This window comes from Artemia franciscana, chromosome 3 (genome assembly GCF_032884065.1).
Source record: "Artemia franciscana chromosome 3, ASM3288406v1, whole genome shotgun sequence".
NCBI classification, from domain to species: domain Eukaryota; kingdom Metazoa; phylum Arthropoda; class Branchiopoda; order Anostraca; family Artemiidae; genus Artemia; species Artemia franciscana.
The window spans coordinates 8,019,144-8,044,289 of record NC_088865.1 but is presented as its reverse complement, the minus strand read 5'-3'; the positions used below and the strand labels follow the sequence as shown (position 1 = coordinate 8,044,289).

The 25,146-nt window shown below is 34.9% G+C and overlaps 1 protein-coding gene across 1 annotated transcript in view; it reads right to left on the bottom strand.

Moving 5' to 3' along the window:
* LOC136024829 (uncharacterized) overlaps positions 1-25,146 on the bottom strand; it is a 74,377-nt gene that overhangs the window by 24,276 nt on the left and 24,955 nt on the right. Inside the window, exons 4-7 of the mRNA XM_065700312.1 lie at positions 24,045-24,240; positions 18,583-18,764; positions 10,276-10,417; positions 7,380-7,547 (exon numbers count right to left, since the gene is read on the bottom strand). Coding sequence (XP_065556384.1) covers positions 7,380-7,547; positions 10,276-10,417; positions 18,583-18,764; positions 24,045-24,240 — 688 coding nt within the window. The remainder of the gene's footprint in view (positions 1-7,379; positions 7,548-10,275; positions 10,418-18,582; positions 18,765-24,044; positions 24,241-25,146) is intronic.

Sequence of the window (25,146 nt, the reverse complement as noted above, 5' to 3'; positions counted from 1 at the left end):
GGTTTGCCGGGATACATTAAAAAAAAAATAGTTTCGATGTAAATCCAATATAACAAGCTTTCTTCAAATATACTTTAGTTTTTACTAAATAGTCAAATTTTTACCCAAAACTTAACTTGCAATCCAATATTTTAAGACTTAATTAGAAAAGCTTAAAAAAAATACAATTATTCCTGCAACAAATAATAAAATCAAGTTCATTTTGAAAATCTTTTCTGAAAACAAGATTTGTTGAATGAAAAATTAAGAGTGTCATCAAAACCCAAAACGAGCAAAAATAAATGAATCATCGAGTCAAACTTAGAGCAAACAAAAATTAATGTAAACGAGTACATGAATCTTAAAATGAACAGGGATTAAAATTAAAAAATCAAAATTAAAACAAACATCAATTGTTACAAATAAGAGTGGTGTCACTATCTCTTGGAGCCCCCAAATGCTAATTTGAATAAATTAGAAATCCTATCTGACGCATTCAGTACTATGAAAAAGAAAGAGAGAAATATCAATGAAGTGAAATCAGCGCTGAGATTGCTGTTAGCTTCTTCATACACTAATATTTAAAGTGCCAAAACGATGAAAACGAATGTGAACGTTTCAATTTTTCAAAGGCAAACTTATAGAGTTTAGGAAATATACCATAAAAAATCAGATATAACCAGGAATTCAACTGTTAATCAAAAAGACGTCCATATGTAGTTATGCGGTTTTATGTAGTAGCGGGTGCCAAATAAAGAAAGAAAAAAACATGAGTTAAATATTCGCAAGAAAAAAGAAGGTAAAAAAAGAAAATAAAGAAAAAAAGAAACGTGGGTTAAATATTCGCACGAAAAAAGATAGCAAAAATAGAAAATAACGAAAAAATAAACGTGGGTTAAATATTCGCAAGAAAAAAGAAGGTAAGAAAAAGGAAAATAAAAATGAAACGTGGGTCGAATATTCACAAGAAAAAAGAAGGTAAAAAAGCAAATAAAGAAAAAAAGAAACATGAGTTAAATATTCGCAAGAAAAAGAAGGTAAAAAAAGAAAATAAAGAAAAAAAGAAACGTGGGTTAAATATTCGCAAGAAAAAAGATAGCAAAAAATAGAAAATAACGAAAAAATAAACGTGGGTTAAATATTCGCAAGAAAAAAGAAGGTAAAAAAAGAAAATAAAAAAAAATGTGGGTTAAACATTCGCAAGAAAAAAGAAGGTAAAAAAGGAAAAATAAAGAAAAAGGAGACGTGGGTTAATTATTCGCAAGAAAAAAGAAGGTAAAAAAAGAAAATAAAGAAAAGGAAACGTGGGTTAAATATTCGCAAGAAAAAAGAAGGTAAAAAGATATGGCACCCAACACCTTATGAAGTTATAGCTTTCCTTTGAAAGTATAGATGTCTTTGGGAGGCAACGGATTGTTAATGTTTGAATTTTCATCTACGAAAATGGTTGTCAAGTTTGGCGTCACGGACGAAAAGGGGTTATCTGAAGGTGTTGCAGGGTAGAAGGAAAAGTTCAAGGGCTTCGAAAGCAAGATCTATTTAAATGGTTCTGGGTTATTAGGTGTTTGGTAAGAAAGGAAGGTGACAGAAATAGCAGTATGTAGGAAATACAGGAAAATTAGTAAAAGGTGTATTAACAGACCAGGAGATTCTGAAACGACAGTGTGAAGTTGAAAACTAGACATCACTCGGAGCTTACCAGCAATGACAGCAGGTCTAAGGTTATGAGATTTATCTCAAGGCGGATTTAAATAGTAATGAAAAAACTAATAGTAAGTAAATGAAAACTAAATAGTAAATGAAAAAGTAATAGTAAGAAAATTAGTAAAAGGTGTATTAACAGACCAGGAGATTCTGAAACGACAGTGTGAAGTTAAAAACTAGACATCACTCGGAGCTTACCAGCAATGACAGCAGGTCTAAGGTTATGAGATTTATTTCAAAGCGGATTTAAATAGTAATGAAAAAACTAATAGTAAGTAAATGAAAACTAAATAGTAAATGAAAAAGTAATAGTAAGAAAATTAGTAAAAGGTGTATTAACAGACCAGGAGATTCTGAAACGACAGTGTGAAGTTAAAAACTAGACATCACTTGGAGCTTACCAGCAATGACAGCAGGTCTATGGTTATGAGATTTATTTCAAAGCGGATTTAAATAGTAATGAAAAAACTAATAGTAAGTAAATGAAAACTAAATAGTAAATGAAAAAGTAATAGTAAGAAAATTAGTAAAAGGTGTATTAACAGACCAGGAGATTCTGAAACGACAGTGTGAAGTTAAAAACTAGACATCACTCGGAGCTTACCAGCAATGACAGCAGGTCTAAGGTTATGAGATTTATCTCAAGGCGGATTTAAATAGTAATGAAAAAACTAATAGTAAGTAAATGAAAACTAAATAGTAAATGAAAAAGTAATAGTAAGAAAATTAGTAAAAGGTGTATTAACAGACCAGGAGATTGTGAAACGACAGTGTGAAGTTAAAAACTAGACATCACTCGGAGCTTACCAGCAATGACAGCAGGTCTAAGGTTATGAGATTTATTTCAAAGCGGATTTAAATAGTAATGAAAAAACTAATAGTAAGTAAATGAAAACTAAATAGTAAATGAAAAAGTAATAGTAAGAAAATTAGTAAAAGGTGTATTAACAGACCAGGAGATTCTGAAACGACAGTGTGAAGTTAAAAACTAGACATCACTTGGAGCTTACCAGCAATGACAGCAGGTCTATGGTTATGAGATTTATTTCAAAGCGGATTTAAATAGTAATGAAAAAACTAATAGTAAGTAAATGAAAACTAAATAGTAAATGAAAAAGTAATAGTAAGAAAATTAGTAAAAGGTGTATTAACAGACCAGGAGATTCTGAAACGACAGTGTGAAGTTAAAAACTAGACATCACTTGGAGCTTACCAGCAATGACAGCAGGTCTATGGTTATGAGATTTATTTCAAGGCGGATTTAAATAGTAATGAAAAAACTAATAGTAAGTAAATGAAAACTAAATAGTAAATGAAAAAGTAATAGTAAGAAAATTAGTAAAAGGTGTATTAACAGACCAGGAGACTCTGAAACGACAGTGTGAAGTTAAAAACTAGACATCACTCGGAGCTTACCAGCAATGACAGCAGGTCTAAGGTTATGAGATTTATTTCAAAGCGGATTTAAATAGTAATGAAAAAACTAATAGTAAGTAAATGAAAACTAAATAGTAAATGAAAAAGTAATAGTAAGAAAATTAGTAAAAGGTGTATTAACAGACCAGGAGATTCTGAAACGACAGTGTGAAGTTAAAAACTAGACATCACTTGGAGCTTACCAGCAATGACAGCAGGTCTATGGTTATGAGATTTATTTCAAGGCGGATTTAAATAGTAATGAAAAAACTAATAGTAAGTAAATGAAAACTAAATAGTAAATGAAAAAGTAATAGTAAGAAAATTAGTAAAAGGTGTATTAACAGACCAGGAGATTCTGAAACGACAGTGTGAAGTTAAAAACTAGACATCACTTGGAGCTTACCAGCAATGACAGCAGGTCTATGGTTATGAGATTTATTTCAAGGCGGATTTAAATAGTAATTAAATAAAAAAAACTAGTTTTTTTAACTGAAAGTAAGGAGCGACATTAAAACTTAAAACGAACAGAAATTACTCCGTATATGAAATGGGTTGTCCCCTCCGCAGTCCCTCGCTCTTTACGCTAAAGTTTGACTCTTTGCCACAATTCTACTTTTTAAAACAATTAAAAACTTTACCGTAAAGAGCGTGGGACTGCGGAGGGGACAACCCATTTCATATACGGAGTAATTTCTGTTCGTTTTAAGTTTTAATGTCGCTCCTTACTTTCAGTTAAAAAAACTAGTTTTTTTATTTAATTTCTGAACGTTTTTGAATTAATGCATGTTTGATTTTGGCTCTCCGCACATAAATTATTGAAATGAAATTAGTATATTAATTTTTTTTTGGCTAAATGGCTTTCTCTTAGTTTTGATCAGACGATTTTGAGAAATAAGGGGTGGGGAAGGAGGCCTAGCTGCCCTCCAATTTTTCGGTTACTTAAAAAGGCTACTAGAACTTTTAATATTCAACGAACGTTTTTATTAGTAAAAAATATACGTAACTTAAGAATTAACTTACGTAACAAACTTTTATATTCTTATACTTTTATTATGTGTACGAGGGGGTTTGTACCCTCGTTAATACCTCGCTCTTTACACTAAATCGTAAGTTTTGTCCCAATTCTTTAAGAATGACCCCTGAATCAAAAAGGCCGTAGAATAAATAGTTGAAATCACTAAAAATATTTTAGCATCAAGAGCGAGGTATCTATCTCCTCCTAAATACCTCGCTCTTTATGCTAAAGTATTTTTAGAACCCCTCATATGCGTAATAATCTCTGTTCGTTTTAAATTTCAATGCTATTCCTTACTTTCATTTGAAAAAACGTTTTCATGTTTATTTTTTCATTGTTTTTTTTTATAGTAATGCTAGAAAATCCTGCGCCCTTTTCATTGAATTTTTCTTCCCCCGTGACATATTCCTCAAAGGAAAGATCCTCCCACAAAGCCCTCTCCCATCAACCCCACCCCCCAAACCAAAAAATCCCCATGAAAACGTCTGTACACTTCCCAATAACCATTACTATATGTAAACACTGGTCAAAGTTTGTAACTTGCAGCCCCTCCCTCAGGGATTGTGGGGGAGTAAGTCATTCCCAAAGACATAGTTATTATGGTTTTCGACTATGTTGAACAAAATGGCTATCTTAAAATTTTAATCTGTTGACTTTTGGAAAAAATGAGCATGGGAGGGGGCCTATTTGCCCTCCAATTTTTTGGTCACTTAAAAAGGGCACTAGAACTTTTCATTTCCGTTAGAATGAGCCCTCTCGCGACATCCTAGGACCACTTGGTCGATAAGATGACCCCTGGAAAAAAAAAAACAAAAACAAACAAATACATAAACACGCACCCGTGATTTGTCTTCTGGCAAAAAATACAAAATTCCACATTTTTTAGATAGGAGCTTAAAATTTTTGCTATAGAGTTCTCTGATATACCGAATGCGATAGTGTGATTTTCGTTAAGATTCTGTGACTTTTAATGGATGTTTCCCCCTTTTTTCCAAAATAGGGCAAATTTTCTCAGGCTCGTAACTTTTGATGACAAAGACTAAATTAATTGAAACTTAATATTCAGAATCAGCGTAAAAATTCGAATCTTTTGATGTATCTTTTAGCATCAAAATTCTGTTTTTTAGAGTTTCGTTTACTATTGAGCCGGGTCGCCCCTTACTACAGTTCCTTACCACGAAGTGTTTGAAAAGAAAATAATTCGGTATTTCGGGGCTTCTGACATTATTACTCCTTTGCGGAAGTTAGGCTCAAAATTGAAAAAGGATTATATTTTTTCTCTGGGCCCCTTCCACCTCTTAGTTCGTTTATTTTCCCGTTAGTTTTCACCTGTTTTCGCTTTATAGTTGTGTTATCTCTTAGCAGTTCTTTCGTTAGTTGAGTTATGGTTGTGGTATACATGTTTTATCGCTCGTATAGTTGTGTTATTTTCAAATTATACTCCATAATAGAGAGGCTCCGAACACCCAGCATTGTATATTAAGCTCTTAATTTGACATTTTTTTCTAACGTGACCAGATTCGTCCTGCGCCCTTTTCATTGAATTTTTTCCCCCATGGCATATTTCTCCAAGGAAAGATCCTCCCACATAGCCCCCTCCCTCAACCCTACCCCCAAAACCAAAAAAATCCCCCTGAAAACGTCTGTACACTTTCCAATAACCATTATTATATGTAAACACTGGTTGAAGTTTGTAACTTGCAACCCCTCCCCCAGGGGCTGTGGGGGAGCAAGTCATCCCCAAAAACATAGTTATTATGATTTTCGACTATGCTAAACAAAATGGCTATCTCAAAATTTTGATCCGTTGACTTTGGGAAAAAAATGAGCGTGGGAGGGGGCCTAGATGCCCTCCAATTTTTTTGGTCACTTAAAAAGGGCACTAGAACTTTTCATTTCCGTTAGAATGAGCCCTCTTGCGACATTCTAGGACCACTTGGTCGATACGATGACCACTGGGAAAAAAAAAAAAAAAAAAAAAAAAAAAAAAAAAAAAAAAAAAAAAAAAACAAACAAACAAACAAATGAACACGCACCCGTGATTTGTCTTCGGGCAAAAAATGCAAAATTCCACATTTTTGTAGATAGGAGCTTGAAACTTCTACAGTAGGGTTCTCTGATACGCTGAATCTGATGGTGTCATTTTCGTTAAGATCCTACGACTTTTAGGGGGTGTTTCCCCCTATTTTCCTAAATAAGGCAAATTTTCTCAGGCTCGTAACTTCTGACGGCTAAGACTAAACTTGATGAAACTTATATATTTAAAATCAGCATTAAAATGCGATTCTTTTGATGTAGCTATTGATATCAAAAATCAATTTTTTAGAGTTTTGGTTACTATTGAGCCTTATCGCTCCTTACTACAGTTCGTTACCACGAACTGTTTGATGAAATTGAGTGGTATATATCAGGGAGGGGTAACTTTCTAACACTTGAAGAAAGAAGAAAATATTAAGAGAGGGTAGGGGCGATGTATGGCGCTTGCTCGAACCCCAAGTACGGAGAAACTGGAAAGATCTGTTTCACATTATGGTCCCATGTCCCAAAGTATTGAATTTAAGAAAACATTTATATTCAAGTGAGGTGACGTCAAATGAGTGATTTATTTCAGTAACGGGCTCGAATTATTTTGGGACAATTATTAAATATATTATAAAATATATTAAATTGCAATGATATATTAAGAAAATTATTGCAGGGAAAGGGAGGGGGACGAACGCTTAAAATATTGTTGTATGTGAGTTGCTAAAATCTGAAAAGTGCTTTAACAAAAAGTAAAGGATAAATACAAATTTCACCCTTGTTAATGTAAAACATTTTTATACCGAAGCCCCTTTGTTCACCTTAAATATTTGCTCTAAGACCTTGTAGGGTCCTATTGTTATTTAATATAATTAATATATTAACATTATTCAATATTTAAATATTTAATATTAAATTAAATGTTAAATTAAAATGTTTTAATATTTAAAGGTCCTAAAATTATTACAGGGGAAGGGAGGGGGCGAGCGCTTAAAATATTGTTGTATGCGAGTTTTTTTTCTCATTTTATTTTAAAGACGTCATTTGTGTATTAAATGCAGTATTTTGTTGGTTGCCGTGGTCCTGTGGCTTTTTTACAATGAACATCTATTATCTACAATGTCCTTGGTAATTTAAATCCATATTTTTAACTTTTCAAAAACAGAAAAATTAGTAAGTTGAACAGAAGAAAATAAACAAAACTTATAGCAGATAGACTCATTAAAGCTTAAAACAATACCTCAAAGACTCCATCAAACTTCTTAAGAGCCGAAATAACCACATCCTCTGAAAAGCCCATGTCTTTAAGTCTGAAAACTTTCAAACCACGGATTTCCTCATGAGCTTCCTCTAAATTTGGGTCACTTTCTAAAATCTTCATAAAACACCGCTCGGCTTCATCATATTTCTGAAGTGGGAAAAAAATTGATTGAAACTGAGAAAAATACAATATTTATTTGCATACAGCTTTGCAACTATAATATGGCTCGTGGCCAGAACATGTAAGAATTGGTGTGTAGCACTACGTACTCTATGTGTAAATGCTACCTACTCTACGAAGCCTACGTACTACCCGTGTTCCTGTTTTGTCACCCAAAATAGCCTAAGCATTACGTATGGAGCAAAAACGCAGAATTTCTTCATTTGCATCAATTAAAGCACGATAAATTAAAGCAACGATATCTTAATTTTGTTATAATCTCAATGAGGCCCAATATTTTAAGCGGTTACTTAAGCAGCAAGACGTTACCAGAGGCAACAAAAGAGGGAGGGACAGGTGGAACCACAATAGATTGTAAAAAATACTTCCCTGGTATTTTCACTAAAACTGGAAAAACCAAATTGCCCTCCCATCTATATTTTGAAAATTATCTTTGTTGAATCTACATAAAAAACTCGAAAACATCCACTCACCAATTCAACTTCATGAACTGATAATCTAGACAAAACTCAACATTTCCAACCTACAAGTTATGAGGGCATTTATTAGTATAATATACTACTATAATATTACATATTATATAATACTCTTCACTGTTTGAATTTTAGATCTGTCTATTATGTTTATGTTTTTCATTTTTTTTTTTACAACTGGAAAGGAAGTTTGGACTGCCAACCTAGAGGAACACTTGATACATAATGCTTGTGATAAAAGACAGAGTGAGAACGAGAGACAGTGAGTGAGAGAGAGAGAGAGAGAGAGGAGGGATTGAGGGAATTAGAAAGTGAGAGAGATAGGGATTGAGAGTGGCGGGTGGGAATGAGAAGGAGAGAGAGAGGAGGGAATGAGAGGGATAGGCAGGGAATGAGAGAGAGAGGGAGAGGGATTCCATTTTTTTCGTATCTGACTTTAAATTGTGATTTTAAACCCTGGGCATAGTGGATTAATCTCTACCTGGAATTCCAGGAGTTAGATCTTAGCTACCACAGGACCTGGAATTGCATGAATATTATGCTTTGGCGCCTCCAAATACATAAAAAAGAAGAAAAAGAAGACTAAAAAATTGTATCTTTTTTTCTCGTTTATATACTTGAACATAAAATTATTCCTCATAAAAAATGAAAGTCTGCTAGGGTCCTGGCAACCCTGCGCAAAGGGCCTCTAAGCTTTTAACAAAATCTTTTGCCCCAATCAATATGCATTCTTCACCAAAGCTGTTTAAAAAAGGATTAGCTCAGAAACATTCATAGAAATAAGAAGCTTGTAGTAAATAGTAATAGTAAATAGCGATAAAAGGACTCTAAACAAGGAATTTTAAGGGCTGTTGATATTGCTAAAAATTCTTGATAATTAACACTGATAGTGGACGACTGATTATTTTTGCTTCTATTGTTTTCTTCCTCTTCTTTTTAGGTAAAAAAAAACAAGTTTTTTCATCTAAAAGTAGGGAGCAGCATTAAAACTTAAAACGAACAAAAATTATGATTATAAGGGGGCTTAATCTTTATGCAAGTTCTTTAAAAATACTTCAAATTCATATTCAACGAGCCTTTTGTTGAGCAGTCTTTTTTAAAGAATTGTGACAAAAAGCAAACTTTAGCGTAAAGAACGAAGGTTGAGGAAGGGGTAGTGAAGAGTGCGGTAAGAGCCATAGATTATTGGGTGCTTAAACTTGAAGAGGAAGCTAAAATGAGGGAAAGATGGTAGCTCCCACCAAAGGGGGGAAAGCCGAAGAGGGGTTTGTAAAATCCACTCATATTAGTTTGAATAACATCAAGAGAGGTTTCCCCCTAATTAGTAGCTGATATTTTAACTATTTGCTTAAAATTAAGAAAAGAGCAAATCGAATCCGTTTTAAGGTCATTTAAGGGGTCACCAACTAAAAAAATGTCCAGCGTTGGGGCATTTAGAAAGAATAAAATCAGCGCTTGACTGGAATTACTGAATGAATCTACATTTTTTACTACTATTTTGGTTTGGCGAGTAATAAAAACAGCAATTATAATAATACTAAAAGGAGGAAGGAGTATTTTTAGCCTGATACCAAGCCAAAGACTTTCATCACACTCAGATTAACTAGCGACAATAGTTTGGGGATAAAAGTTCTCAATAAAAAAAAAATAGTAACGCCACCACCTTTTTTCCCAAGAGGATGATCATTAAAATAGACCTTAATAAACTGAGAATTATTTGTCAGTGACTGACCCAGGGTCAAGGGACTGTACTTCCACAACAGCTATAGCATCTATTTGGTTTGATTCTGACAACACCTCCAGTTCAGTTAGATGGTCAAAATTTGGATTTTTAGCATTAGTAATAAGGATTGTAGAAAACATTTAATTGTTCGAGAAGCACGATCCTAAATGGCTTTGCGTGATCAGTTGAGGACGCTAAGGAATTAATTTTAATCGAAGCACCCTTATTACCATAGTAACTACCACAAGAGAACCATAGGAAGGCAGAGTTAGGAGAAACGCGATCAGGAGGATGGTTATCATATGCAAAAACTCTCAAATCTAAGTACACTGATAGGGTAGCCGCGAGGGATAAAATGAATCAGAGGGAAGTGCTCACTCTTTCATTACTACGGAACGAGGCTTCTTTACTAGATTACCACTACCACATTAAGTAAGCAAGAAATAAGGAAAGAGCATAAAAAAATACAGAATGATAGAAAATCAAGTTCAGTACTTACTTTAAGACCAATAAGAGCTTGTCCTTTTCTGTAATGCCCTTTAGGAAAATCTTCATTTAAAGAAAGAGATGTATCTGCATCTCTTATGGCAAGTTCAAATTCGCCCAGCTTCGTATAAACTAAACTTCGATTAGCATAATACCTAAAAAAAAAAAAAAAAAACTTGAAGCCACACCCAAGACATACGGCCACAAAGTGCCAAGGACATCAGAACAAGAACATTCCCTTATGAAGAACACCTCCGAAAGCTCAAACTTTGCCGTTCTTATTGTGGCGATATGATTGAAAATTACAAGATATGCAAAAGAACCTTTTATGATAACATTGCACTCACCGACATTCTACAGTTCAGTCCATCAGATCTACGTGGCTATCAGTTTTAAATTGTAAGGTAGACGCTTCTAATAGAATACATGAAGATGGGTCTTCCCCAACTGGGTTATCAGCAAGTGGAATATTCTACCCTCATCAATAGTAAATAATCCGGATGTAGATCATTAAAGGAAGAGCTTGATAATTTTCATGGACTTTATTTGTTTTCTAGTTTCTCATTTCGTCGAGAATCGTAAGAGGCTTGCGTCTATTTATTTTTTTTCATTCGATTATTATTTTAAACTATATTTTCTTAGTAATAAGGCTCTAGGTGCTGATAGTGTGGTAAATGAGGTTCTTAAATATGGTGGCTCTGATGTTAGAAATAAGTTACTGAAGATCGTGAATATGATTTTTGAAAAAGGAGAAGTACCTAACGATTTTAGGAAACCCTTAATCAAACCACTCTATAAGAAAGGTGATAAGAGTGAGTGAGGTAATTATCGAGGCATTATTCTGGTCTCTTTGGGTAACGAATTACTTAGTAATATGATCCTTTTTATACTGAGAGATGCTGTAGACAGCCTTAGAAAAAAGTGAGGTTTTAGAAAAGCTAGAGGATGTGTAGACCAAATTTTTTCACTCTTAGGTTAATAATTGAGAAGTGCCTGAGTTGTCAAACACCTTTGGTCCTCAGTTTTATAGATTATGAGCAAGTGTTCGATTCTGTTAGTAGAAGAGCTTTAGCAAAGATCTTATCCTTGTATGGTATACCAGACAAATACAATACAGTGATTAGTGCTATGTACGAGAATAACACTGCTGCGGTTAAGGTAGGGAATGAGTTTAGCAGCTGGTTTTTTATTAAATCTTGAGTTAAGCAAGGTTGTGTTCTATCCCCCTTTGTATGGATCATTTTGATGAACTTTGCCTTAAGGAGCACAGGAAAGGCTATGGGATACTACGGACTCAATCGGGGAGAAATATTCTCCTGGACTTAGATTACGCTGATGATTTAAGCATCCTAGATGAAAGTGTGAGCAAAATGAAGAAACTTTTAGAGGTTTTGCGAGTTCAGAGTGCTAGAACACGCTTGAAAAATGATGTTAAGAAGACAAAGTCACTAAGGCTAGAAATAAGTGAAGATGAAAAGGTGATGTTGGGTAATGAAAATATTGATCAGGTGGGCAGCTTCACTTACCTTGGCAGTATCATAGGCAGTGCAATACCGCTTCTAAGTAACGAGCGATGTGTGCACAGTGTATTATTTATTTATTTATTTTTTTGGTTTTAGACCAGGGCACTTCGTGTCGAAGGAGTTGTCGCAGAAACTTTGAAAAGGGCCCATTCGGTTGGAAATTGAAAGGGCTAGTGCCCTTTTTAGTAGTCGAAAGCGATTGGCGGGCAACTAACCCCCCTCCCACGCCCACCATTTTCCCAAACACATCCAATCAAAATTCTCAGATAGCCATTTTGTTTAACGTAATTGAAAAGTCAAGAAATTATGTATTTGAGGATGAAACACACCCCTACAGACCTCCTGGTAAGGGTTATAAGTTACGCCCTGGATGCACATAAGGTTTATATAGAAAGGGTGATCGTATAAATTTCAGAGGGGGGTTATACCGCCAGCACACCTCGTATTTTCCCGAAATGCATATCACAGAAATTTTGAGACGGTCATTTGTTGTCATAGAAACTTCGAGAAAGCCGGATTTGATGGGAAATTGAAACGGCTAGTGCCCTTTTCAACAATCGAAAGTAATTGAAGGGCAACTAAACCCCCTCCCACGCCAACATTTTCCCAAACGCATCAAATCAAAATTTTGAGATAGCAATTTTGTTCGACCTAAATGAAAGGTCCGGAAATTATGTCTTTGAGGATAACAATCCTCCTAGAGCCCCTAGGGCAAGGGATATAAGTTTATGCCCTGGGGGCATATAAGGTATATATAGAAAGGGTGATCGCATAAACTTTCAAGAGGCTCATTGGATTGGTAATCAGAAGTTCTAGTGCTCTATTTAGTATTCAGAGTGATCGGAGGGTGCATACTCCCCCCCCCACACACACACAAACACCTTGTATTTTCCCGAGATGCATCAGACAGAAATGTTGAGATGGCCATTTGTTGTTTAAGAATGTTCGAAAAGAGGTCATTGGATTGGAAATTGAAAGGGCTAGTGCCCTTTTTAATAGTCAAAAGTGATTGGAAGGCAACTAACCTCTCCTCCCAAGCCCACCACTTCCCCAAACACATCAAATAAAAAATTTTATGCAACCATTTTGCTCAGCGTAATTGAAAGGTCCGAAAATTATGTCTTTCAAGATGATACACACACACCCTTTCACATCCCTCAGCGCAAGGGTTGTAAGTTATGTCCTGGGGACGTATAAAGTGTATATACAAAGGGTGACCATAAAAACTTCGGAGGAGGCTCATTGTATTCGTAATCTGAAGCTCTAGTGTCCTTTTCAAGATTCAGAGTGATGGGAAAGTGGATACCTCCCCCCACCTCGCATTTTCCCACAATGTATCTGATAGAAATTTTGAGATGGCCATTTGTTGTCACGGAAACTTCAAAAAGAGCTCACTCGGTCGGAAATTGGAAGGGCTAGTGCCCTTTTTAATAGTCGAAAGTGATTGGAGGGCAACTACCCCCCTGACACACCCTACATTTCCCCAAACACAGTCAATCAAAGTTTTTAAATAGCCATTTTATTCAACGTAATTGAAAGGTCCAGAAATTCTGTCTTTGAGGATGACAACCCCCTCCCCCCACACACATCCCTTAGGTCAAGGATTGTAAGTTATGCCCTGGGGGCATATAAGGTTTATACAGAAAGGGTGATCGTATAAACTTCGAAATAGACTCATTGGATGGGTAGACAGAAGTTCTAGCATCCTTATTAAGATTGGGAGTGATCGAACGGTGGATACCACCTCCCCCCCCCCAACCTCATTTTCCTGAAATGCATCTGATAGAAATTTCGAAATGTCCATTTGTTGTCGAAAAAACTTCGAAAAAGGTTCATTCGATTGGAAATTGAAAGGGCTATACCCTTTTAATTGGTCAAAAGTAAGTGGAGAGCAACACCCCCCCCCCCATGCCTATCAATTCCCAAAACACAACAGATCAAAATTTGAGACAGTCATTTTGCTCAGCGTAGTTGAAAGGTCTGGAAATAATGTCTTTGACAATCCTCATGCCTTCTCAAGACAAGAACATAATTTGCACTTTACTGAAAAAATGGCTGTGGATTGTCAGCCTAATATACATATACATTGTAATCATTACATGATTTATGTAAAAAGACTGTCAACTTTATTCACGTTTATGACCCTCTGCAGCCTTTTTTCCATATTGATACTGGTTGATTAATCCATATTGTCTTTTATTAGTTTCAATTTTGTATTTCTTCGCTGTTTATCGTATTTGTTTTTGTTTATTTATTCATAATACTCCGTACTTTGTGTTTTTTATACTTTACGGGTAATAAAGTTCATTCATTCATTCATTCATACTGATATTTATTCCTTGAAGTTTTAATAATTTTTTATTTATTAAAGTTAAAAAAGTTAAAACATTTAAAACGTAATTAAGAGTCAACTTTTAAGAGTCAAAAGTGAATGGAGGGACGTCAGCCCCCTCACTCTGTCAATCATTCCCCAAAATATATTCCGATCGAAATTTTATGAGAGCTATTTTGCTTAGCATTGTTGAAGGGTCCAGTATTGGGGATGTCAACCTCCTCACGGTCATCAGGACAAGGGATGTCAGTTAGGCAATTCGTTCATTGTTTATACATAGTATAGGCCTATGTTATTGGGAAAGGTATGCATGTTTGAACTTTACTTTCCAAGAAGACGAAAGTTATTCAGTTGAGCTTTTCAGATAATGTTAAAGGGAGTGTTGAACTAAATCAAAACACATTATGTGTATACGGATTTTCAAAAGGGTACAACACAAGAATAACTGAGTATATTAATTTGGAAAATTCAGGAAATGATAATAGAGATGATCAAAAAGGCAATATTTGCCTGCAATCAATACTACTACGACTACCACCACTACTACTACCACACTACTCCATTTACAGTATTAAGGAGAAATTTGAACTAAATCAAAGACGTTATGGCTTTACTCTGCTATAACTACAACTACAATAACTACTATAACTACATATCTACTGCTATAACTACTACAACAACTGCTTACTCGAACTGTAACTACAACATGTAAGATAATGAATTTCCTCACCGGTTTATTCTTTCAGATAGATAAACAACAGAGAAAGCTTGAATTTCTTGGAAGTCAACAAAAAATCAGAAAGACAGGTATTTCTTTGTGCTTTCTTTGCCATGATGAATTAAAAGAAAAGCTATCATTCATTAAGAGCTCTAAGAAACTACTTGAAACACAGGAAACAACTAATGATACGAAATACAGAAGATTGCTGATTGATGCATCAAAAGAAAAGCTATCGTCCATTAAGAGCTCTAAGAAGCAACTTGAAACACTGGAAACAACTGGTGATTTGAAAAACAGAAGACTGTTGCTTGAAGCATCAAAAAAGAGCTTTTTGTTGAAAAATCCAAATTGGCATAGCGGCTGTCACCGCCAGCTTATGTATGCCCTCAGTAAAGAATCTTCTGTCCCAGAGCAATCTAAAAGCTCTGGAAATGTCAACACTAAAAGAAAAAATGCTCGTTTAGAGGCTGCAGATGTTTCTCATACAAAACTTGTTGCTTGTTTTGCTCTAAATCAGGGAGTAATAAAAAAGCCTCTCTTAAGCTTATCAATGTAGAAAATTTTTCCACGGTGAATCTATAGTGTTGAATCCAAATCTCAACACTGCCAGAAGTATTCAGCAGACTTAGTGGGATTGATCTAATGATAGCTGAGGCGAAATGCCACAAAAAGTGCATTGACAAATTTATAACTACAAAGCTCAAATGCGATAAGTTGTCTGATTTGACCAAAACACTATTCAACCAGTTCCTAGAGGGGTATCAGTATTGAACATATCGACGCAAATGACAGACATTGTTGTCCTTTTGCTGTATCATTATAAGCTTTTCCTAAGATATCACTCAGATAGTGAAGAATAGAAGATTTGTCCAATTCCGTGAATATTTAGTCCCTCTACATCAACTTTGCAAAAATTTGCCAAACGATCAAGTTTTTTTTTCTATCTGCCTTCTTTATGCACTTTCCGTTTGTGATACAGTTGGTTTTATATTCTCCAAAGGAAAACGAGTGGTAGTTAAGGCTGTCAAGAAATGGAGATTGCTGGAACAGATTGCTCTGCTTGTGAAAGAGAGATCAAAGCTTGATCCTTCTATGGAAGAAAATTTTCTTTTTATTTGCAAAAAAGTCATTGTTGCTGCATATTGTAAAGATCCATACCTCTTTGCCTCTCTCGATGACTTGCGAGTACATTTATACCCTCGAAAGCGGGAGTTCAGCTGCCTTTGAGTGCCATGCTAAGCGCGCTTACCTCCAGTTAGATATTTTTTTACAAGCGAATCGACCAAAGCCTCATTTTCTTGATCCCCTACAGTTTGAGTGAACTTTCCAGGATGGTGATGTTAAGCAAGTTGTGTCCACTCTTAAAGCATTCCCAGATGGCGTGGCCCCTGAATATTGCTTGCGCAAGTGCTGTACAAAACATTGTTCATGTGCAGGAAATAGACCGTGTGATTTACTTTGTAGTTGTGGTGGGAAATCTTTAAGTGCTTCTTTTATGCTCCATAGTTAATATTTCTAGTTCTATAATTTCAAAGCTTCCTGTATCTATGATTAAGGGTCGGGCAGAAAACCATATACTGGCCAGTATCTTCTGAAAATGTGTTTTTTAATAAATACATCACACGAAATAGCTAGCAGTTGCTATTAGAAGCAGTCAAAGAATAACTTTACGTTACTCGCCAAATAGTGGAATGTCAGGTTTTTTTTTCGAATGGATGGTATCGATTAAAATAGGCTGCGTGATCATTACTGACTTTCGGTTTAACTTCAATTCAAATTATTTCAGCATACTCATTTATTCCTGGAATTTTTACTTCCCTTGGCGATAAATTATCACGGCAAAAGATTATTACCCCTCCACGCTTTTTATCAATGTAATGATCCTGTGGGCGAGTTTTAACAAACTCATTAAAATAAGCCATCCTCAGAATATCCAGGCTTTGGGACCGAACCTCGGTTATACAAATGAAATCTGATGCTAGCTTACTCGCCGTAATTTCAAGTTCAATAAGTTTTTCGAAAATTACGGCTTTTTGCATTACTTAATAACAAACTGGGGAAATGGTGACGTAATTTATTATTCTTATGTTTAGTACTATCAGTACCAGAAACACCTGCTTTATCTGGCAAACGATTTGAAAAAGGAGTTTGAGGGTAAGATGGTCTATGGACAATTTCTGAGGGTGGCTGGGGTTTATCGGATTTAGCAGGGATGTGGGTACTATTGGTAGGCTCAAGATCAATGAGCCTAGTAGTAGGGTGACCAGAAGGTAGTACCAAGGTACTCCAGTATACTCCAGAATAGGCTCAGTTGATTAGAAACCAGGTGTTTTAGCACCCTTTTATGAGTCAGAGTGATCGGAGGGTCGCCATCCCTTCCAGGTCGTATTTTCCACCATTGCATTTGATCGAAATTTTCAGATATTCATTTGTTCACAACAGTCCAAAGATCATATAATAAGGCATTTGGGTCAAATAATATTCCAAGCGTAAAACTACCACAAATCACGGTCAATAAATAAATGAAACTCAAAACGAACAGAAATTATAATAAATAGCCAAGTCAAAATCAAAACGAGCAAAAATTAACATGAGTAGGGCTGATAACCCCCATGCCTTCTCAAGACTAGAACATAATTTGTACTTTACTGAAAGAAAAAAGACCGTCGATTTTCATTTTAACTGACATATACTGATATTTATTACTTTAAGTTTTGATATTTTTTTTATTTAAGAAAGTAGAAAAGTCAAAACATTTAAAACTTGCTTAGTTTTCAGTAAAGCGCAAATTATGTTCTGGTCTTGAGAAGGCATGGGGGTTGCCATGCCCTATTTATGTTAATTTTTGCTCGTTATGAGTTTGACTTGGCTATTTATTGTAATTTCTGTTCGTTTTGAGTTTCATTTATTTATTGATAGTGATTTGTGGTAGTTCTATACTTGGAAATTATTTGACTTTATTTCCGCTCATTTGTGGCTTAATGGAGCTCATTACTTTTTTTTTGGAAAAACTTGCTTTGTAAATTTTTTTTTTTTAAACTAAAAGGTGAAAAGATGAAAAGGTGACGCTGAGTAACGAAAAGATTGATCAGGTGGACAGCTTCCCTTACCTTGGTAGTATTATTAATAAAGACAGTGGGAGCAGTGAAGATGTTAAAAATAGAATAGCCAAGGATTGTTCTGGATACTCGGCTGACTGACCGTATTTCAAACAGTAGACTGTAAGAAAAATGTGGTTCAATCCCGCTTTCTAGGTCTATAATGAAAGAAAGGTTGAGATAGCTAGGGCACGTTCTGTGGATGAAGGATGACAGACTGCAAAGATAGTCCTTTTCGGCCAACTGTCTAGGGTTCAACGGAAAGAAGGTCGTCCTCGTCTGGGGTGGGAAGATGTCATAAAGACAGATTTAAAGGAAATGGGAACTTCCTGGAAAGGTGTAAAAAGGGATGCTTTGAATAGAGGGATGGAGGAGGATTGTGCGTAGCTGTGTTGGCCTCAGGCTGCTTGGTGCTGCAGTAAGTTATTAATAGTAGTAGTAAGATTATATTTTCTTAGTTGTTTTATTATTATATTATTATTATATTATTAATTTTTATCTCATTACTAATATTATTATGTTATTATATATTTATACTATTCGAATTATTACTATATTCGGTGTGATAAAGAAAGAGACTACTGGTGTGCCACACTCAGGCGGTTTCACACTAGAACAAATTTTTAATAAAAACATAATATCTCACCTGCAATCAAAAGGATAAAGTCCGATTGACTTATTAAAAGAAACTAAGGCCTCATGAAACATTTCTTTCGCTGCTATCGGTTTTCCGTCTTCTGCATACAAAATAGCTTTTCTAGTGTAAGAAGCGCCTTCCTTCGCTTTCCTTATGCTTTCTTCTTTATCAATTGCATAACCATAAGTAGCCTAAAATTAAACAGCACAACTTAAAAGCAGGTTAAAAAGCGGCAAGCATGACACTTATCCAAATTAAATAAATAAAATGTAATGACAGGGTTAGTAGAAAAGAGCACGGGCAATTTGCAAGAGTAGAAACTGACGCAAGTTTGGGCAAAAACAACGCCATCTAACATTTGGCGTTTCTTGACATTTACAATAAAGCAAGATCAGTTTAAATAGTGTAGCTGTTACAATTACTATAGTTGTAAGTGTCTGATGTCAATTTCTTAGAAAAAACAAACAAACACAACTTATAAGTAATAGGGAAATTTTTCCAAGACAGTGGAATTCAATTCAGTGAATATTTCGGCCCTATGTACAAGAGCCGTCTTCAGCACAACACCGGGAAAATATATATATATATATATTGCTTCAACGAGGTTCAGCCAGACTTTACGAAGGACTTAAATAAAACCAGGACTTAAATATACTTAAGAAGCTAGAGAAAATGGCAAGAGACAACAGTTTCGCGGTTAGTAGCAAACACTGTTACTAACACTCGGGTTAGTAGCAAAAATCATTACCAGTAATAGGATCACTGATTTGTATTCCTCAAAAATATGACGCTATCAAAATATTTAAGCTATACAAATATGTAAGATATATCAGAGAGAATTTAGAAAGGGAAGTGGGAACCAGTCTGCTGATAATGCTTCTCCACTGACCATCAGACAGCGTCAACAGAAGATTAAGGCAAAGAAATAAACTCAGCAGGGTCTACGAAAGGCCTAAGACAAGCCTAGTACACATCTACAATACATAAACGCTCTAGTTCGGCGATTCGATGAATAGAGGCTTTTTAGTAAAGTGTCTGTGCAAGTTGAGAAACTACGGTCTGAGGCAGGGATGGAAAGTATGTTGCCTTGAGACAGCTCAGACAAGAAGTATCTCAATAATGACAAGACACATACGCGCTGCTTCTCTTGTATCTTTAAACGAGCAGTAGTTCCATATGTCTATATATATATATTTTTTCTCGGAAAGGGCAGTATATTTTTTTCTGAAAATTGGCATATTAATATTATCTGATGGGAAAAAACGATTTAAATAGGTCATGATTTGGAAATTTTCGTTTCCCTCCCAGCGCCTTAAATATATTTTCTCAAACGTCTGCTAACTGAAATTAGATACCCAACAGCCGGAGAAAAAACTTGAAGGTTGTCTTGAAGGTGTTCAAAATGAAGGTTGTCAGTTGAGGGAGAATTAATGAATAGCAACCACGTCGCTTCTATTCTTAAACCCTCCGACCTGAGTTAATTTGCACTGTATTTAATCTCCTATTTGTATGCAGCGATTCTTTAATTAATTAACCACCTTGCAGGTCAACTGAACCTCGAAGGTTGACACAAAGGGTGAATTCTGAAGTGATCTTAGCAAGATATTTGACTAAAATATTATTATTTTGGACTAGACTTTTTACTAAACTAAGTTCACTTTTCCTTTATATAGTTCAGGTGTGCCGATTCACGAATGAATCAGGCAAAAAAATAATATGAATGTCAATACAACTAAATCTAGAAAAATTACACAAAAAGAATTTTGTTAAGTCATTCAAAATATGGGGGGTTGCATTTCCGCGGGGGGGATACGTCAGACACCGTCTTTATATGTAAAATGCATTTCACCCAGCGAAAACCGGTTTTTAAATTGAAATATGGCCTTATATAATAAAAACGTCCCTCGCCCCATTTCGAAGGTAAACTGTGTCTGATATTGCTTCAAACTAAATGCTCAAACATTCATGTTTTTTTACGATCTGTCAAAACCAAGAATGTAAAATAACTTATTTGCTTTCAAATTTGAGCCTTGTTTAAAATAGCGTCCCAAAAGTGGCTTTGGTGAGCATGAAAATATGACTTCATTAGTAGGATTATATTATTTGTTTCTTTAGTACAGTTTTAAAAGCCTAACCTCTTAATTGCGCATCTTGTATTGTTTTTATTCTAGCATCGACTGACACAGCTTTCTACCTTTTGAAAAACAAAATTCCTAAAAAGCTAGGGCTTATTCCAGATCACTCACTTGTGAGTGCCTTTCACTCACTTGGACTATCTGTCTTGGCTTTTTCTACAATTAGCCATGACTTGATGCCCCAACTACTTGATTTCAATTTGACCTAAAATTCCTAAAAAAAAAAAAAACTAAAAAATTCCTAACAACCATAGTCACATATATATAACTTTACACGAACCCACTCCGGACAAATAAAAACACTTAAAGACGTTCTGAAAACTCGAAGATACAAGCAAATAAAAAAAAAATTGAATTTACTTTCTTTAAAAAACATTGATAGGATCAATTATTACTTTTTTTTTCTAAAGTGAAGCAATTTGACAGCTGAGTCCCTCGCTCATAAGCATCATGAAATCTATAGAAGATATTCTAGCTATTTATTATGGCGTCAATTGACTCAACTTTGTACGCTGGAAAAACGAAAATTCCTAAAAGGCTAGTATAAACGGCGAAAATAACATCAACAACAACTGCAGTTTTATTAAAGTTTAAATAAGCCCAACATTTTGCTTTATTTAATCTTTCAAATTTTTTTTAACATATCCACGAAACGTGCCTACAGAGGCACCCTCCCAAGCCCTATCAAAGAGAAAAAACAGCCTAAATATTACAGAGAAAAACTTGTTGTTTTTACTAATCCAATATTCGACTATTGAATCTCTGGCTTTTTGACAAAAGAACCTTTGATATCAAATTTTATTTTATTTTATTTTAGAATAAACATTTCTGCAGCCAACTTCTTTTTTCAACTCAGTCGTTTAGAGAAACCAAGTAGAATGTAAGAAAAACTCGAAAAATCACATATACCCCCCACACACACCAGCGGAAATTCTGGTCATGTTTCTGGGTAGGTATGTATATATTCTAGAGGTTAATTCTTGGCATGGGAGAACGGTACATAAATTTTTCTCAACACAGATGACCCGAATGAAAATTCAAAAGGGCAAACAACTCAAAAGCTAATGATTAAGAGAATTTAGCAAATACTAATTCTCTTGAAAAAAGGTACAAATATCTTAGGAGATATGCAAGACTACAAGACTAATAGGCCATGGTGGATTTTTGTTCTGAACTTGTATTTCTTTTCTTCTTTTTTTAAATTTCACGTTTGATTAATATGTTCCTGAAATTTTTTAGCTAATTAATTTTTATATTAACATTAATAAATTACACTAATCAATACGTTATTTATTATACTTATATTTAATTATTATGTCATTGTACATTATTAATATAATAATAAATCATTATAATAATGTAATAAAAAATATGATATAATATACAGTACACTAATATCACTGAGAACTCACTGCAACACCAGGCCGCCTAAGGCCAACACAGCTACGCACGCTCCTTCTCCATCTCAGTCTATCCAAAGACTCCCTACTTGCATCCTCCCAGGAAGTTCTCATTCCCTTAAATATTTCCTTGCATCCTCCCACCCCAACCAAGGACGGCCTGTTTTTCGTTTAGCCCTAGACTATTGGCCGGAAAGGACAATCTTTGGCAATCTGTCATCCTTCGTCCGCAGAATGTGGACCCTGGGCCTTGGCTATTCTACTTTTAACGTCTTTAGTGCACCCACCATCTTTACCAATATTTCTACCTAGGTAAGTGAATCTGTCCGCTTGATCGATCATTCGATCTTGATCGAACTTTTAAAGTTCATATTAATTTCCATATTAATGTTCAAACCTCTTTCTGCACCCTGAACTCACGAAAACTCTAGAAATTATTCATTTTGCTAACACTTTCGTCTAGGATGCTTAAATCATCAACATAATTTAAGCCCAGGAAAGTTTATTCCCTTTGCCTCCCATTGCCTTTTCTTTGCTCCTTAAGACAATATCCATCAAATTGGTCCATTCAAATGGAGATAGAACGCAACCCTGATTAACTCCTGATTTAATACGACAAAATCAGCTGCTATCCTCATTTATTACCTTAGCCGCAACAATATTATTCTTGTACATAACACTTATCACTTTAATCTATTTGTCCATTATACCATACAACGATAAGACCTTCGCTAAAGCTCTTTTATCAACATAATTGAAGCCTTGCTCATAATCTATTAAACTGAGGACTAAAAGTGTTTGATGGCTCAGGCAATTCTTAATTACTAATCTAAGAGTGAAGATTTGGTCGACACATCCTCTACCTTCTTAAAACCGCACTACTACAGCATTTACAAGTAATTTGCTACCTATAGAAAGCAGACTAATGTATCTAAAATTACCACACTCACTCTTATCACCTTTATTATACAGTCGTTTAATCAGGGCTTTCTAAAAACCGCAACGTACTTCCCCTTTTTCAAAAATCATATTCACAATCTTAAGTAACTTATTTCTAACCTCAAAACCACCATATTTAAGAAACTAATTTACCATATTATCTGCACCTGGGGCCTTATCATTTTATAACCCTTTTAGTACTATATTTAATTCTTTCTAATTAAGACACACAAGAACACTTATCTAATACCTCCAAAGTCAAGGGGGCAACTCCAAAAATTTAAACGAAAGCCCTGGTAAATCTTTTTAAATATTTCATCCATCAAGAATAAAGAAGATTTTTCCTAAAATCTTTTTTTTTAAATTCTCTACTCAAAAGTTACAGGCCTTGAAAAAAAAAAAAAAGGTAAAAATAAGCCCATGTTCTGTGGAACTTGGCTTACACTCGTAGTCCTGTGCGAAATATTTTGCAATATTCCATTGAGGTATTGAAAGTAATAGAGCCAAAGACATTACAGTGTTACCTATAAAAACTAAAAAATCAAAAACAGTTAGGCATTTGATTCCAAGAAAAATTTAGAAATAGAGCTTTCGGACCTCAGTGGGTGATGTGGAGTGACCTTGTTTCTCTTCTTTTTTTCTGGGTCTTGAATCATCACTTTCATCACTTTTAGATTGGCACGGTCTATATAAGAATTAAAACCGCTAGTGCCAAAGACAGTAAAGCGCTGACCAGTTGATTTAAAAAGCAAAAATGCGAATACGTCTGACACCGAAAAAATTAAAAAAGGAGCTTCAGGATCTTGCTCAGTAGCGTCAGAAGGCGTTACTTTACATTTTCTTTTTTTTTACCGAGACATAAGTCTCCACTTACACGACGCTAACAGCCCCTCCGAAATTTATGCAGCCATGAATCATAATTTAAATTTTCTTAATCAAGTTCCAATGACAAGAAAAATTAGAAAAACACCAAATGTTTCTAGTCTCATGATCTTACCGAATCTTCAACATTTTCTACATTACTTTCAGTTAAAATATTCTTTATAATTGGAGTTGATGAGATAGTCGGCTTGACTTCAATGAGCTTTCCAGCTTTTTTATTGGCAGCTGCAAAAGCCGAATTAGCAATTAAGTCATCAGGATTTACATCTGAACTAAGCTCTTCATCACTCTCTTGAGATGAGTCTTCATTCCTGAAAATATAAAATTACTATCCAAAAAAAATGGTTAAACAGGGGAAATAGGAGGAAGGTGTCTTCCCACAGCACTACTTAACGACACACTTGGATAATCTTTCAGAAATCGGTCAAAATGTACATAAGTCTATAGATTTCAGTAAATATATCTTTTTCAGCACCTTTCCTCCCCCAAAACGTTCCCCACGGTGTCCGTTCGTTGCATCAATAACATAAAAAATACGAAAAGAAAACCAACAAGAATACTAAGAAAACAAAAACTAAGAATACCAAATCACATAACATATATAAAAAAAACTATAGTTTTTTTTAGATAAATACTAAAAAGATGTTACAGATATTTATGAACCTAAAAATCATGTACTTTTTATTTCTTGGACAAACGTAACATTCTGAACATAGCCTAGGTATCTAAAGCTGAAACTCGGGAAGGGTAACTATCTGTCGGGAAGCTATGACGTTGGTAGACTCCAGGGTCAGAACTTCAGAGAAACTCTCCAGGAAATTGAATACTAAACTGGAAAGTCTAAATCTCAACAAAGTATAAGATAGATGGAATAATTTAATGAAATAGTTTGTAAGGTCACTGATGATGTCTTATGGAAGAAAGTTAGAAACGCACCTAAGAATGTTAGTGAAAGTGCTTTATTTTTACGCGAGGAGGAGGGGGGCTTGTAAAAGAATTATTTGAATGGCAGGTTATCTAAAAATAAGAGGAATGTAAAAAAAAGTGGAGAAAAAATTAAAATATAAATTAAGGAGGTGCGAAGTGGAGCAATAATAAAATCAATGAAGATCTACAAGGTGCAGTCAGGCGGCTTAACAGTGAAGTATTGTACTGGTATGTTAAGAAATCGAGAGGGAATAGTCAATGTGAACTTGTCCCAGTTAAAGATAGAGACG